Source organism: Vombatus ursinus, unplaced genomic scaffold (assembly GCF_900497805.2).
Source record: "Vombatus ursinus unplaced genomic scaffold, bare-nosed wombat genome assembly UNPS02007612.1, whole genome shotgun sequence".
NCBI lineage: Eukaryota > Metazoa > Chordata > Mammalia > Diprotodontia > Vombatidae > Vombatus > Vombatus ursinus.
Genome location: NW_020947390.1, coordinates 1,475,545 through 1,492,894, shown reverse-complemented (window position 1 = coordinate 1,492,894; position 17,350 = coordinate 1,475,545). Strand labels below are relative to the sequence as shown.

Here is a 17,350-nt window from a genome sequence, read left to right as displayed (position 1 = left end):
TGTCTGTGAATCAGATGTTTTGGTACTATATAGACATAACCTAAATAAACTGTCCAAAAGTGCACAATATGGCAAGTTGTAGATTTTGAATTAAAATCGAAAGCTTTTTGATTTTTTTGTCATGTGCCTTAATCACTAGATTACATGTCTTTCTGCAATTCAAATTTTCATTGTACTGCTTAGTGCCTTAAGCTATGGCAATCTTTTCTGAAAGTGTTTCCTTCTGGTTTTGATAATAATGGCATGTGTTTAATATTTAGATACTACTATTATAATGCATTTCTTCTTCATTGCTCTCCTTTCCTTACATAGAATTATTTCTTTTGCCCACATGGTAAACTAAATTTGATTTTGAATTTCTTCTTTCAAATTAACTCAAAATAGTTGTTTTTTGGAACCAGCTTATATAGGATGGGCTTAATTCCTTTGAAATTGGTTTTCCAATAGATAAAGGTTGTAAGAGTAGTGTATATATTTGAATACAATAAGGATTGACCTGAACTTTCACCTCAAGTGTGAAATGGATGCAAAATGATATTTTCTGAGCCTTGAAAAAATTAATTATTTCATTTCTACATAATCAGGTTATATTCACTTTTAGTAGTTACGCAAATAAAAATGAGAGGATTATAGATGTAGAGTTGGGACATTAGACATCATCCAGGCCAACCCCTTTATTTTACAAATGATAAAAATGACGCCCTTAGAGGTTAAAGTTATTTACACTGACACCATTCTATTCCTCTAGCCATTTTTTTAGCCTGAACATCTGTTTACATATGACTTATAACCTATTCTTAGTTTGAAAATTTCTACAACATAGAAAAACTGAATTTATTATAGCAATAAACTGTAGTTTCCTACAATGAGAACATGTAGAGATTTCCAAATATCTTGGCATTTTTTATTATGCAGAAACAAGGATTAGATGACCATTTCTCCATTACTTCGAATGACTTTGCAGACAGGCTTCAGCATATCAGATCTATGGTCCTTTTAATGGTGGGATTCTGCTGTGTTGGCACAGAATCCACTTTTAGCTGATTCAAACATGTTGACTTTCTGAAGTCAGTTCAACACTAATTAGAAAGACTTATCTTTGGAACAGCATTATTTACATTGACTTTGTAGTGACAATTATTAATAGAGACTAAATCTATTATGTCTGACAGCATAGTAAAATTTCCTCTTTCAGACTTGATTCAATAGTGCTCATAGAATTGTGAATTTGTTGTATTGTCCTGACAGAATGCTATAATTATATTCTCAATTTAATACAACTCTATTGATTTAGTGCAGTAATGTATCACTCACAGAGATGAGTTCTTAAGAATCAGTCAACTAAAACAGCTAGATCTTCCAAAGGATTTAAATCTAACTTTTCTCAAAAGCGCAAAGGGGATCCCTCCAGAGAACACCTTCCCCTATTCCTGTTCAGCCCAGTAAGAAAGAAGCCACAACCACCAAAACTATATGCAGAGATCCAACATCAGGTTTAAAATGGTAAACAAACATATATTTGTGGCATTGTTAGGAAAGAGGCAGCATGGTAGAACAGATAAAGGAACAGTCTTTAAAGCTGACAAATACTATGTAATATTGGGTAAATAATTAAACCTTTCAGTGATCTAGAAAGGCCATAAATTACCCTACATTTGTAGTTATGCATTTGTGTAGGGAATTTCCTCAGGGAATTCTCCTGATGAAATTTCAGACCTATATTTCTTCCTCTCTTAACTTATGCTCCCAAAAAGAATTAAAATAAAAATTTTCTAAAATTTCATCTTGAAGTCAAAACAAAATTGAGGACTCAGATTATCTAAGTCTGCCATCCCTGGTAACTTATGTTCTGTGAGAAAGAGAAACAATACACCTGACCAACTTCAAACCACATTTTTTCCCCATGTGAAAGCTGTGTACTATTTTTTAAAATGTTTTTTTAAAAAATTTCAAAAGTGTTGGGAACTCCAATGAAAAACTCCCTCTACCATTTTAGATTAGCATTTTCTCTGCAAAGTTACTTGTCCTGGTCACACATTCAGTAGCTGTCAGAAACAGGATTTGAACCCAGGACCTCCTGACTTCAAGACCAGCTCTCTATTCACAATGACAAGCTGCCTTTCAGCATATGAAGTTACTCCATTTTGGAGAGATATTGAAGAAAGCAGAATAGCCAAAGTTAATTTAAACCTAAACCAATTTTAATTCTACTCCAAAATCTTTCGACAAACATGTTTAAAGGCAAGGATAGTTTCACATATCCTAGGGAGGTGTTGGCACTGGCCAGTGATGACCCAGTCCTTTGAATATGTTCAATATGCTCTGCCAGATGCCAATCCAAGTTCACCCTACCTAGAGCTCAGAATTTTACTACTTCAGAAAACAATAGGATAACTTAAACATTTGAGAATATCCTATAGGATGAGGGAGGAAGTGCAATCTCTGTTCTATCTCTATCACACCTTCAAATGAGATGTCACAAAAACTCTCCTCTCTAAGGAGAATTAAATCCAACTTTCCTACTCATTGACAAAGCAACAGAAAGAATGTGGGATTCAACCTCTTGGAATGGTTCTACGCAATGGCAATGACTTGATTAAAACTGACTCAAGCAAAAGTGGCACTTTTACTTTATTTTTTGAATAAAGATCACAAACTCTATATTTTGTGGCTTCCATTAATTAGTAGATTATACTTGGATAATTTTAGCTTCAAAAAACAAGAAACAAAACAAAACAAAACACACACACATAATCTGTATAATATCTGCTTTTCCAGAAAGCCCGATTTTAATAAGCTGCCATAAATTTCCAAACAGTTCCTGAGCTACACTTTATGGTGGAGTGAAACAAAAAGAACATCACTTATTCTCACTCCCAAATATAAAAGCAAGTAATATCAATTCTAAAGAGATGACTTGTATAGATAAAGCATATGTACTTTAATACTGCAGTAAATATTTTCAATTTCCTAAAACAAATGCTAATACAATTATTACAAATGATTTATTTTCATTAAACAGGAAATATTATTCACCTCTAAAAAAATTTACATTAATTCAGCTCAAGAAATGAGCTCACTTCCACAGATGTAGTTTGATCATACCTATTGGGGAAAAGTAATTCTATTTCTATAGTGTGCAAGTAAAAATGAACTGCATTTCCAATCTCTATAATGCCTTTCTGGTCTGAACTGGAACTTTCATCATCCCATGAATGTCACCAAATAGTATTCCAGTGCAAATATAACACATTGCCTTAAAACAGCAGGTATGCACTATTGTGACTCACTGACACCTTCAGTTTGGGCTGCAACTGCCCCGTACAGATGAAGGAGACTGATTGGATTGAATTAGAACTTTTGTTTCTAATACAGTCACCATTTAGAAATGTCCTTATTCAAGCCAACTTATCAATCCTTTTATCATGCATTCACCGAAGTATTCTGTCCTATACCTAGGTGTGAGTCACTTGTATAAAAACACAAAACTGATAATATAGTGATTAAATTATTAAACAGACTTCTGACCTCTTGCTCTCTCTTATTGCTTTGTCTCCCTTCTTCCAGGAAATTGTTGGTTTTGGAGAACCTTGAGGTTTGCACTCTATGAGAACTTCTTGGCCTTTGGTAATTACTATTGTTTTCTTCAGTTGATTAAGTGCAAATATGGGAGCTGAGGCTGTTTAAAAAAAAAGAAATGTATTTATTTTTGAGAGAAACAGTCATGGATGTTCACGACAATGAATTTTAACCAATCATTCCTCAGGATTTTGCAATTTCTCTTTGGAACAAAATTATAATACAAATAAAATGAACCTTAGCTTAACTTCAAGTTTAAATGCAAAGACTAGAATTTAATTAACTTGTCATTTAAGAAAAGCCTTGCTACTTATCCCTTGCAGAAGGTCATATTACTTGCTATATTTGGCAACCTATTAGATCATTCAGTTAACTCACTACTGATATAAAAGTAAAATTACAATCACTAGCAAAAGGTGTTTTTCTATAAAATAACTTGCAGACAAGTAGATGGAGGGATAGTCATCCTCTCCAGCTCCCAGTGGAGCATGCTCTGAATTGAAATTCAAGTTAACACTATTCCCAACAGCTTCCTATGAGTCTGACCGGGGAAGGGCAGCTGGCTCTACTCCCCACTCTATTCTCCATGTGGCTTTTCGAACATGTAAGCTAAATCAAGCGCATGTGCCAACATGATTTGCAGATAAAAAGGAAGAGAGTGAGGAGGCCGACTGTTCCCTTCTGTATATTCCAGTCATCACTTCCTCTAGCTTCATAGACAATAAAGAGATTTTTGCCATCTCAAAATGGAATCTTCCAACAATGAGTCACACACAACTAGAGGCAGCCCTTCTTCCCCCAAAGCTTTCACTGTTATGGGACTAAAAAATGGCAACCCTGAGCTTGCTTTGGGGAAGGGAAATGAAGTGAGTAACAACCCCCCTCCCAGAATATGTGCAATTGCCAAGAAAGTCATGAGTATTAAGTCTGAGACTGATAAACAAACATGTCCTTTTCTCTTGTCAGGAGTACTTTGAATCTTATTTTTCAGCCTAATGGCACTGGACTGAGCTCCTATAAATACCCAGAGAGAGCTTCCTTTGAGTTTATGTATGTTTGTGAGGTTTGGGGTTGAGGGTTTGGAATTTGTGTTTTGCTCTCTATGCAGAGGAGATCAGACATCTTTTGCTTTAGCAGGGTCTTAGCTTAAGCCATTAAAGTTAAATAGAATTGAATGTTCTTTAAGTGATAAATATATTATTTACATATAAAAAATAGACTTCATATGAAATGATATTAATCTTCCTGAGCTGGGAAGGGGAGTTGTTTATAGTGACCTGACTACTTTATTCATCTCAATGTTGTTTTCCTTTAGATTCTAGCACCATTCTGTTGAATCTTAAAAAGAAACTGAAAGGCATTTTTCTACAAGACATAGTGTATTAGACTTTTAGCAACAAACATGAATCAGACCATTACATGTGGGAGATTAGGCATAGCAATAAATATAATCTTTTTATACTTAAGTATACCAATACAAGGCATGGAGCACCAACTTGAAAAAAGCAACGAGTGTTTTTTTTTCTCCTGATGGTGGAACAATGGCCCCCAAAGTTATATTTGTGACCCAGTAAGGCTCTTGTGGAGCAAAATGTCCATAAACTTTAAAAAAGACCAAAAACTGAAAAGCTTTAGGAAAAAAAAACATAGGAAAAAATTAAATATTCAAGGTTTCAAATGATAATTGAATAAAGGAAGGAAGCAGCCTTTTTGTAGCTTTTTGCTTTCAAATCGCTTACCTAAAACCTTCAACTCGGCACTGGCATAAATGGATCCATATTTGTTTTCTGCCAAACACTGATACATTCCAGCATCCGACTGATTCACATTGTGGATCATCAATACACCATTAACCATCTCAACCCTGCTCTGTAATGGAATTAGAAATAATATCATTCTACAAAGCAAATAGAGGATGTAGAATTTCTGGGTGCTTAGTTAGAACTATGAACTAAACCCATTAAAATCAATGTGGTTAAAGCACAATTTTGCATTTCAATAAAATTTATTTTGCTATTTATCCAATTTTTTTTCATATAGGATTTCCCCTCTATGGTAATGAACAATAACTGCTTAGCTAGAAAAAAAAAAACATTTTTTCTCCTTCATCTTATTTGTTTAATTTATTCAGAGTTTGTAACATTGACTTGCCAAACCAAGTTGCCTTTATTATGTTGTTTGGTGGCTATGTGAAACATGTGAGGGAAAAAGAAACAAAGTGTGTATTTGTGTGTTTATTTGCACATAATCTTCAATGGAATATCAGTGGTCAGGACACATATGGAGTTTATGCTTTACAATCCCAGTAATGAGATTAAAATTGTGGGGAAACTTTTGGTAATCTAAATAAAATCTTGGGATTGATTTTCCCCACAAAACTAAATAACTACAGTTTAATTCAATCTATCACTGTTGTTTAAAAATATATTAGTTCACTGATCCAACCATTCTGGAGAGCAATTTGGAACTGTGCCCAAAGGGTTATAAAATTGTACATACCCTTTGATCCAGCAATACCACTACCAGGTCTGTATCACAAAAAGATCATAAAAAAGGGGAAAAGGACCCACAGGTACAAAAATATTTATAGCAGCTCTTTTTGTGGTGGCAAAGAATTGGAAATTGAAGGGATGCCCATCAATTGGGGAATGGTTGAATAAGCTGTGATATATGAATGTAATGGAATACTATTGTGCTATAAGAAATGATGAGTAGGCAGATTCCACAAAATCCTGGAAAGACTTGCATGAACTGATGCTGAGTGAAGTGAGAACCAGGAGAACATTGTCCACAGTAATAGCAACATTGTGCAATAATCAACTATGATAGACTTAGTGCTTCTCAGCTATCCGATGTTCCAAGACAATTCCAAAAGACTTGTGATGGAAAATGCTATCCACACCCAGAAAGAACTATGGAGTCAGAATGCAGATGTAAGCATACATTTTCACTTTATTTTGTTTTTTGTTTTTTCTTTCTTGTGTTTTTTCCCTTTTGTTCTGATTCTTCTTTTATAACATGACTAAGGTGGAAATACATTCAGTATAATTGTACATGTATAACCTAGATCAGATTGCTTTCTGTATTGGGGAAGAGGTGGGGAAAGGAGAGAGGAAAAAATTTGGAAATCAAAATCTTATGAAAGTGAATATTAAAAACAATCTTTACATGTAATTGGAAAAAATACTATTAAGTGGGAAAATATATATTGATCATTGCACAATGTTGCTGTTACTGTGTACAATGTTTTCCTGGTTCTGCTCAGTAGTTTTGGTGAGCTATAGACAAAATCTCAGATATTTCCATCACTGTAATAAGCTCCATTAATTATGCATTAAATTGGGGAAAAATTATAAAGAGTTTCTTGGATAAAAAGTCTCATGTGAAATATATAGAGAACTGTGTCAAATTTGTAAGAATATGAGTCCTTCTCCAATTAATAAATGGTCAAAGGACATAAATATGCAGTTTTTGGATGAAGAAATCAAAGATACATATAGATATATATAATGTATATATATATATACACACACATTTATACACACATACACACACATATATATACATATTTCTACATATATACATATTTTTGAAAAATGCTCTAAATCATTATTGATTAGAGAATTGCAAATTAAAACAACTTTGAGATATCATTTCACACATATCAGATTGACTAAAATGATAGAAGTGGAAAATGACAAATGTTGATGGGGATATGGAAAAATTGGTACACAAATACACTTTGGAACTGTGGAACTGTGAACTGATCCAACCATTTTGGAGAACAATCTGGAATTATGCCCAAAGAGTTATAAAACTGTGTATACCCTTTGATCCAGTGAAATCACTATTAGGTCTGTTTCCCAAGGTGATCAGGAGGAAAAGGAAAAGAACCTATGTATTCTAAAATATTTATAGGAACTCTCTTTGTATTGGTGAGGAAATGGAAATTGAAGAGATGCCCATCAATTGGGGAATGTTTAAACAATCTGTGGTTACAATTGTGATGGAATTCTACTCCTGTAAGAAATGATGAGTTCAGTTATCTTAGAAAAACATGGAAAGCCTTGCATGAAATAATGAAGAGTGAAATGAGCAGAACCAAGAGAATGTTGGATATACTAACAGCAATATTGTTTGAAGAACAACTGTGAACAGCTAAGCTATTCTGAGTAATATCAAACCAACTACAAAAGACCTATGAAGAAATATGCTATCTACCTCCCAAGAAAGAACTGATAAATAGAAGTATGCTACATATGGTTTTAAGTGTGTGTGTGTGTGTGTGTGAAATGGTGACCTTGATTAGTGTGAAGTGAGCAATTAGAGAGGTGGGCAGTTTGGAATTTAAAGTATTAAAAAAAATAATAAAAGTTTAAAAATTATGTATTTTATAAAAACAACAACAACAACAATGGCTAGTATTTATGTAGTATTTTAAAGTCTGCAAAGCCTTGCAGTAATACTATCTTATTTGATTCTCACAACAACGCTGGGAAGGTAGGTGCTATTATCATTATTACCATTTTAAAGATGAGGAAACTGAGGCAGATATAAATTAAATGACTTGTTTAGGGTCACACAGTTAGTAAATATCTGGGGTTAGATTTGACCTCAGGTCTTTCTGACACCAGGTGTAGCTCTCCACCCACCAAACCACTTAGTTATTTTATTTGAATACTTTCTTTGGTATTAGAACAGTCACTTCTCAAGTGCCTTAGTATTCTTGGCATAGTTGCTCTAATCACACAACAGTCAATATCTCAACTTAGATTCTTGTTTCAATTTTATTTTTCTTGTTTTACCATAGCAATTACATAAAGAATGACCCAACTGGTTTTGGGACTGTGGTGGCTGGGACTGGGTGAATAGCCCCCACAAAAAATAAAACACAAGTTAATAGAGGGCTGGAAATCCTAGGTTCACATTCTAACTCAGACACTTTCATGTCACCTTAAGCAAATTACTTAACCTTTCTGGTCCTCAGTTTTTTTTTTTAATCTATGAAGTGACAGTTTAAGACTTATTGGCTTCTAAGGTTCCTTCTAACTCTACATCTATAACCCTATGAGCCAAATACAAAAAAAAAATGAAAAAAATCCTAAAAACCAAAGCTAGTTAACAAATTTATCAATATCTCTAGTTAACTAGAGATAAATGGAATTGTTTAAAAAGAAAGGTGCAAAATATAAAGTGGCCTAGCAGAAAGAGCTCTAGAATGGGAATCAGGAAACCCAAATTTTAGTCTCAGTTCTGACTGTCAACTCTGAAACTTTGGACAATGCATTTAAAAATCTCAGCCGTTAAATAAAGAGAGCTGGTTTACATAATCTTCAATGTCCATTTTTAGAGCTAAAATCTTATAAAAATCATTTTTGTTTCCTAATGAATTTTTCAAGTAAATAGCAGTGGCAAGTAATCACATTACTTTAAGAAGCAAAATATGTATGGTATGATCGGGGCTTAGTGCACACCTAGACCACCTAAGATGGTTTCACACATGTGGAAAATGGTGGGGAGCCTGCTTCTGGAAGACTATAGAAGTGATGAATGTACAGATAGTCTATGTTGGTTTACCATATGGTTGAGAGCAGCCTTCTTCCATTGGCTATGTAGCCAGAATTGTCTACATCTTTGAAATTGCCTGACTAAACACTGTTCTGGCTTTTTACCACATTCATTCTGAAGATAAGGGAATCCTTCACTCACAGCCAGTGACATCATGTGGTAAGGGAGAGAGTCTGTGGGCCTCCTTCTCTCCTACTTCCATCAGATCATATGGCTCCCAGAATCATAGCTTTGGGCCTCTTCCTTCATTCTTTTCTGTTCTAGGAATAGTAACTGGAGTGTCCAATCTGACCAATTACTCCAGTCTGGTTGTTGTAGTAAGCCCAGCAAAGAAGCTCCAAGAGCAGGGTAGGAGGCATTACTCAATCTGGGCTTTGGACTTGAGCTTGTTAGGACTAATACTAAATGGGAACTGAGCTAAGCTATGAGCCTGGTTCTTCTTCCCTCCAGCTGAGGTCATAAAAAGATTATGACCCAAGATGTTGGGAGGAAATGTCTGTATGGTTATTCTTCTTTTATCCTGGAAGAAAATATTATTTAGTAAAAATTAATTTAATGTTAAAGTGACTAAATGGAACTGAGGTTCTTCTCACTGGACCTCTAAATTTGGAGGTAACATGGTAGGTGGTGGCTTAAGATATCTGTGGAGAAAATAAAATCTCAACCTCATCAGCAGACCAGAGATGGGTTAAAAATGTACAAGGCCTGACTCTGAGAGGGTGGGGCCAGAGCATCCATGCTACACTAGTGATCAAAAGCTACAGAAAGATATGAGTAACAATGATAACATTAGGCTACAGGCATGAATTGACCTTTCATTTTCCCTGCCCATCACCATTTAAAGGCACACAGAAAAATCAACTTTTACTCTCACGTAATTTCAAAATGAACAACCTCAACAAAAAGAAGAGAGGACTAGTTTTTCCTTTATTAAATCCTGGACAAAAACATTATGTCAGAGCAGTTATTGCCTCACTCCATACATTACCTGAGCCAAGAGAGGGACTCCATTTTTCAACCAACGGTAGGTGGGTCTGGGCTTTCCAGTGGCTTTACATTCCCATCTGAGAGGGCTGCCACTGTCTAAATGAGTATCATTCAGCTTCTCTACCCAATGTGGGTAGTCTGCAAATGAAATATCAAAAAAAGTGGTTATTTCAACACCCAGGCAATATTTAGTCAATTCAAAATGCACCTAATTGAATATTCAGCATCTTTTCCTCATTAATTCATATGAATTTCATTAATAACTATAGGTGCTGGGAAGACACACTTATGAAAAAGTGAGAATCAAGACTAAAAATGTTGCATTACATACAGAATGCAAAATGTACAGATAAAGTGACACTATGGTGGATAAACAACACTGCTTAAAAATACACCTCCTTAATTCCAACAGATGGTCTTGTTTTGTTAGCCTACTTAAAAGCATTTGACTCAATTTTTAGCCATTAATTGGTGGTAAGTTTTGTACATAAAGATGATCATTAACCCTTGAGGGTTTGGGGTAATGGTTAAAAAGGTTATTTTTGTTATTTTGAATTTGACAACCACCAAGAAACATGACTATTTTCATGTACAAAGAATAGAAAAAGAGTTATATGTAATACTATCACTAGGTACAGTTTGTATATTTTAGTGTATAATACATCCGACATATTAGTTTCAAAGCTAGCCTGTTTATCTGTGTATCACTCTGAGAATCCTGTTCTCTTTTGTATATTTAAAAAGATACTTTGACACTCTTTTCTTTCTTTTCTTTTTCAGTGAGAGTAACATTTAATATGCTGCAGTAGATTACCACTGCAATTCTGATTGAATAGCTTTATACATCTTCATCCCACTGAATTTTTGGTCTCCTAGTTGGCTCATAGTCCTATCAACTCAATATATTTTCCCCAAGAGTCAATCTTCATGGGATAGCACTTTTTACCCTTCAAAACATGCAACAGTTATAACAGTTTTAAACTTCTCTTATAACTGAAAATAAATAGTTATAATTGTAAGAGATTTATAAGAAAGATAAAGGTTAAAATATCTTACCAGAATGAACTGACAAAACAGCAAACACACCCACTAAATAGGTGTAACAATGTGTACTGTTTAAATAAAACAGTTGGAATGTTAATTATAAAAGGGATATTTATAATGAGTGACTTTTGTAGCAACCTTCCTGTTATTCTGAGCTTCTAATGCCAAAATTAGGTCCATTTCAGTTATCTACTAAGGACCTTCCCTCTTAAATTATTTAAAATTTAGGATAAAATTTGAACAGAAGAAAAGGGCCTACATAAGCTTTTAATGTACTTAAGGTATTACCAAAATACCCAGATCATCCTAGCAATGGAAGAGCAGGGGTGTTGATGATGAGATTACATGTAGTAACTGAGTAGTGATTTCCATGCCTGGATGAGGGACACAGACCTTGTGAGTGGAGGAAACAGTCAGTTGAATGGGATGGCTTTGGGAATAAAATGGGCAAGACAGAAATTGGGATGATTGATTTATAATCATATCTCATGGAGAATGGTGAACAGAATACACATATAAACTCCATTCCAAAGTCTGGCTACAACCTTTCCCACCCCATCATCATTTAAGATAAGAGAGGTAATATGGCATAGTGGATAGAAGACCAATCTCTGAGTCAAGAGTACTTGGTTTCTGACACTGCCTTTATGACCCTGGGCAAGTCTCTTAATCTCTCAGTGCTACAGACACTTCTCTACAGATGTAAATTGCAAAGTATTTGCAGATCTGCTTTCTATTTCTCTCATTTTTATTATTAGAAATATTAGTTCTAATATTTTAGTATTTAGATTTCCTCACCCAACATCTCTGGGTGATTTCAGACCAGTGAAATCATAGGCCTGGACAAACAACAACAGACAATGAAATGTAAAAAGACCCTCAGCAGGCTTGAGAGTAGGTCTCTCATGAAGTATCTATGAAATCGCATTGATAAATTTTTTACAACATAAGGAGGCACAGATAGGTTGGAGCTCATACCAACAGAGGGAAGAGCCACACCTAAGACATACCCACCTTAAACTAGGGTTGGGGGCCACTAGGTCCTCAAGTTCAGCCCTTTGACTGACTCCAAACTTCACAGTTCAGTCAAAAGGCCACACTTGAGAGCCTAGAGGGCTATGTGTGGCCTCGAGGCCAACGGTTCCCTACCCTTGTCTTAGACTATCCCCCTTCATGAACTCTTCACTAATGTGAAACTTATCACGGTTATGGAACATGATTCATCCTTTACATTTTGCCCAAATCATTCTCCCTCCCAGAAATGTCCTTCCCTGTCCTTTCTTCATGTTTACTTGAATCTATCTTCCAAGTTCCAGTTTTAATCCTACCTACTCCATAGAAGATTCCTAGGAGGTTTTCAAGGAGATGCTACATGACCATTTCTCATGGATATTGCAGAGAGGATGGATGTTGAGATCTCATTTGGACTAGATGACTTTTGAGTCATCAATGAGATGATTCTGAGATGAGATATACTACAAAGTGTCAGCTACAGTAGGTCATAGTCAATGTGCAAAATTAGTCTTCCTGGCTACAAATACCTTGAACAAATGGATTTATTTTTTAGATTGCAAAGTATTTCACAGGTTAGTGAATAGGCGGGTGAAAAGAAGATTTTTTTTTTAGCTGACTATGGTGCATAGTAGGCACTTAATACATGCTAGTTAACTGACCACTCAAAATCAATATATTCTGAACTCATCTCATTCATATTATCAGGAAAATGAAAATGGGGGCACAGCAATGCATTAATAATTATTCCTGTAGTACACAGCTAGTATATATCACCATTTTTATAAAATGAGATGGATTTCATGGGTTAGAAAAAGTATTTTTAAACTGTAATTAGTATATTTTTCCATAATAGCAAAGGTTTGCAATATTGTCTCATACTTTTATATGATTTCCTATGCAGAATTTCAGAATTTATTTCAATTTTCAAAAAACCTACATAAAGGCTATCTACCATGTGCAAAATGCTATACAATGCACTGAGATAATAGTTCCATGAGGAAAAATTGGAAGAGAGAAAGCAGGAGAAACTGGGGGTATGGATTAGGATGAGGGAAAGCTTCACAGAGTGGCATATAGGCTAATGTTAGGTAGTGAGTAGTAAACATGAAGTAGTACTGTATTCTATCTAACATGTGGATCAGTTTTGCACAAAGGCAGGTGTAATATAGAGATGGGGAAATTGGCTGTAATGTAGAATTTCTAAAGAGAAATTGTATGAAATTAATCTAATAGGATTGGCTAGAGCCAAACTTGGGGGTAGTGGTGTTTAAATGTCAACTGAGGAGTTTATATTGATCCTAGAGACAATAGGAAGCTCCTGAAAGTTTTTGGTGAAGAGAGTGATAGAATTTACACTTGGGTCTTCTGACTCCAATTCTAACATTATTTTTACTGAGTCACTTAGCTTGGCTTCCTTTGTAAAAAGTAACATTTATAATCCAAAAACTGTGATAAGTGCATAAAGGATACAAGGATGACAGAGGTCCTCCCCTCAGTGAGCTTTTGTGTGTATAAGATTATACATTTTCTCTTTTGTTTTCCTCCATTTACAAATTTAGTGATAAGTGCCCCAAAGAGGTGTTAAAGTTATCTATCTTTTGTTTGCCAATTAGACAAAAACATTTATTGAGTAACCTGAGCACATCACAAATTGAAATGGAAGATACAAGAAACAAACAAACAAAAAAACAACAACAAAGAAAAAGCAGTTTATAAGCTTCATGAGGGCAAAGTCTCCCTCCCTTTCTCCCTTCTCTCCCTTCCCTCTCTCCTTCCCTCCTTCTCTCCTTCCCTTCCTCCCTTCCTTTCTTTCTCTCCTCTCCCCCCCTCCCCTTATTTCTAACTCTTAAGTTTAGGGCATGCATGGGCACTTAATAAATACTTTCTGAATTGAATTCTGTCCTTCAAGGGAAATAACTTTTAACCTCTTTGGGATTATAGGAAGCTTTTATTATTCCTAGGGACTATGAAAAAGCTCCACAAATTTTAAACATATGCCCACACTACACTATATCAATAAGGATTACATTTGCTTTCTTCTCTTAGTCATTATCTGTGCTTGTTCTATTTTTCTTGTAGGTTCCATGATACCATAGTCCAGTATGAAAATCTGCAACCCACTAAATGAAAGCACAGAAACCAACAGTCATCATGTTTTGTAGTACTGACTGATGCTCAGAACTCAAATATCCAAAACCCAGAACCACAAACTCAAAAGTATTCTTAGTTTCCAATCCATGGCATACTGACCACAGCATGTTTTACATACTCTGGTTAGCTAATGAAAATTTTTAATGCCATATTAGCTACTACCAGGCATATAACACTCCATAGGCAGAATTTAAGGTGTGAAAAAAATGGCCTTTTTTCTATCCTCCAAATACAAAGGGAGAAAAATAATGAAGAAAAAAATTAAGAAAAAAATAATGAAAAAAACCTATGATCATATTTGATATTTTACATATGATAGCTTCAATAGGAGGAGCAATACAGTTTTGCCTAAGGTTGTGACAGCTTTCAAAAATGTGCTGTTTTTTGAGAGGTATTTCTTGTCTAATTTTACCTTCTTTTGGATAAAGCATTGTTTTAAAGATCATTTACTTATGTTAGGTTGGGAAAGGAGGCTTTGAGATTCATTAATCTTTTACTAAGCGTCTTTAGTAGATTTTTTTTAAAAGAAGGAAAATACTTTTTTTTTCAAAAGTGGTACATTAAATTATAACATGCCTTTTTCTTTCTGCTTCATGGGTTGGCCCCCACCAATGATTTAACTATCTACATTGGAAAATCTAAATGGATGAAAAACATTTATTTTCCAGCTGTAGCATGCAGCTAAAATGGGAAGCTCACTGATGTAATTCATTTACAAACATATCTTGGGCAAACACATCATGTAGCTGAGGAAGTGGACTAAGAATTATATAGAGGGAGGATATTGGACAGGAATGAGGGATATGCTGGAGATAGCCCTTAGTAACTTTCACAAACTGATAATTTTCAGTACAAGCATTTATACTCTGGAAATCAGGAAATGACACAAATCAGTGCTTGATATTTAGTATTTTTGATTGTCTAGACTTAATTAAATGATAGAGAAAATGTTAAAATTCAGATTAAACTTAAAAGTGTGTTGTGTGTACATGTCCCCCCGCAAACACACACACCATCTTCACCACCAGATAGTTGGCTATTAGATATTTACTTAAACATTCTGGAAAGGAATACTTATGGGAAGTGGGAAAGGAGGGAACAAGTATTTATTAAACTCCTTCTGGGTGCCAGGCACTGTGCTAAGCACTTTGCAAGTATTATCTCATTTGAAATGGGGGACTCCATACACTAGATAATTTTTAGATGCTCTCTGCAAGAAAAAAACAAACAACAACAACAACTCATCTCTTTAGTAGCTATTCTCCCAGTGATGCTGTCCTGGTTGTAAATCATGGATAATCATGATTTCAGAAGAATCCAAATTACAAGCAAGCCAGAGGACAAAGGAAAAACAAATAGTAGCTAGAATCGGGCTATTGCACATGATCAACATTAGGCTATAAATTTTCAGAAGGCAGAGATAATTGCATATCTACAATTATTCTTTCTCCCATAGCACCTGCACACAGTAGGCTTTTAATAAATTTTTTTTGAATAAGTAACTAGCATGTGAGAAGGGATCTCATGGCAAAAATCAATGTGAAAGCAACCACAAAATGTATTGTAGCTATATGATGAAAATGAGAGATGACGGATGGCACCAATACTACACTGGAACCCCAAACTCTCCAATATTTTTAATGACAGGAAGTCTAATTAATTGACAAGCTTCTCTATGAATGACTTATGGAAAAAACTCATGGATAAGAATTTTATAGGATGAGAAGCCATAGGATAGTTTTGATCTGCCTTAGTAGAAGGAACACATACCAATGAATCAAAAAGTACCTATGTGCCAGGCCCTTGTTGAAGAATCTTCATATATTTTACATTATTTTCAAAAAAGCCAAAGCTAGCTTAATAATAATTTCCACAATGTGACTTATACTTTCACCTAATATAACTATTAGATGTCCAAGCTTTGGGTTTTGAGGCAAAGGAGAATAGAACAGCTCTATAGAATCCTTTATGGCAGAAGTCAGTTTATGTCTCATGAACAAACAATGAAACCATCATGTTTTTCAACATTTTCAAGGAAACAATGTTAGGTTCCATCATGTTCTGCAAATATATATTTTTCTATTCAGTCAGCCATTCAGCTGTGCTCTGAAAAGCTGTATTACATCATGATTATGTTGTTACTTCCTTATATACACTATGAAATTCACAAGTAGGCTCCCTAGTGAAGACTCTATTTGCCTCTTGGACTATTACACGTTAGGAATTTGGGTTAAAAAGGACTGTCCACTTCCCTCAGAGACTCCTGTATTTTCTCTATAAAGTTTAAACAGAATTCTTTCTGTAGGAATTTCACAAATTATATACATAAATACATATATGTGCCCAGTTAAATTGGTGCTACTATTTCATCTTCCACCTTTATTGCCAAGTCTATGAACCATGGGACAGAAAGTCCTCATTGTTCCTCTAGAGTTTTGTAGAGAGAAAAGTATCCATGGCAGGAAGCCACATTGAGTCTGTACTACCCTGAAGGGTTGTATACTTCCAAGGATGCCCTCTAAAACCTGACCAAATTGACTGCCAACTCACCAGTCAGTTTCAATTTCTTTTTCTAGAAAATGTCCAGTTCTTCTCTCTATGAGAGATTAATACTTGGAATAACCATGGGTTTGCCTGTGTCCATTTGGCCCAGAGTTTATAGTTAATTGTGCGTGACTTAACAAGAGTTCACACATTGTTTCTTACCAGCTTGCCTTCCTACCAGGAGGTACATAGTAATAGCAAATAAAACCGACATTCTCAACTACTCACCCAATGCAAATTGTTATAGTCTATGGAGGAGTGGCCAAGGGGTGCAAGACAGCTCTAGGAATAGAGTATTCTCTGACTATAGGCCATGCAATGTGTTGTTTTAAAAGTGCTATTCTCTATGATACTTAAATTCTTACTTCCCCAAAGGGCAATTGGGCATTTTTTTCCAGGAGTCTGATGGTCAATCTCTATGTATTTTTCCACCAAGTTACCAGTTGAGTTCCATTCAATATAG

General features: G+C 35.0%; 1 protein-coding gene across 1 annotated transcript in view; it reads right to left on the bottom strand.

The window, feature by feature from the left end:
- Positions 1-17,350, bottom strand: part of CNTN5 (contactin 5) — a 541,975-nt gene that overhangs the window by 305,320 nt on the left and 219,305 nt on the right. The window contains exons 7-9 of the mRNA XM_027849527.1: positions 10,136-10,272; positions 5,319-5,448; positions 3,529-3,679 (exon numbers count right to left, since the gene is read on the bottom strand). Coding sequence (XP_027705328.1) covers positions 3,529-3,679; positions 5,319-5,448; positions 10,136-10,272 — 418 coding nt within the window. The remainder of the gene's footprint in view (positions 1-3,528; positions 3,680-5,318; positions 5,449-10,135; positions 10,273-17,350) is intronic.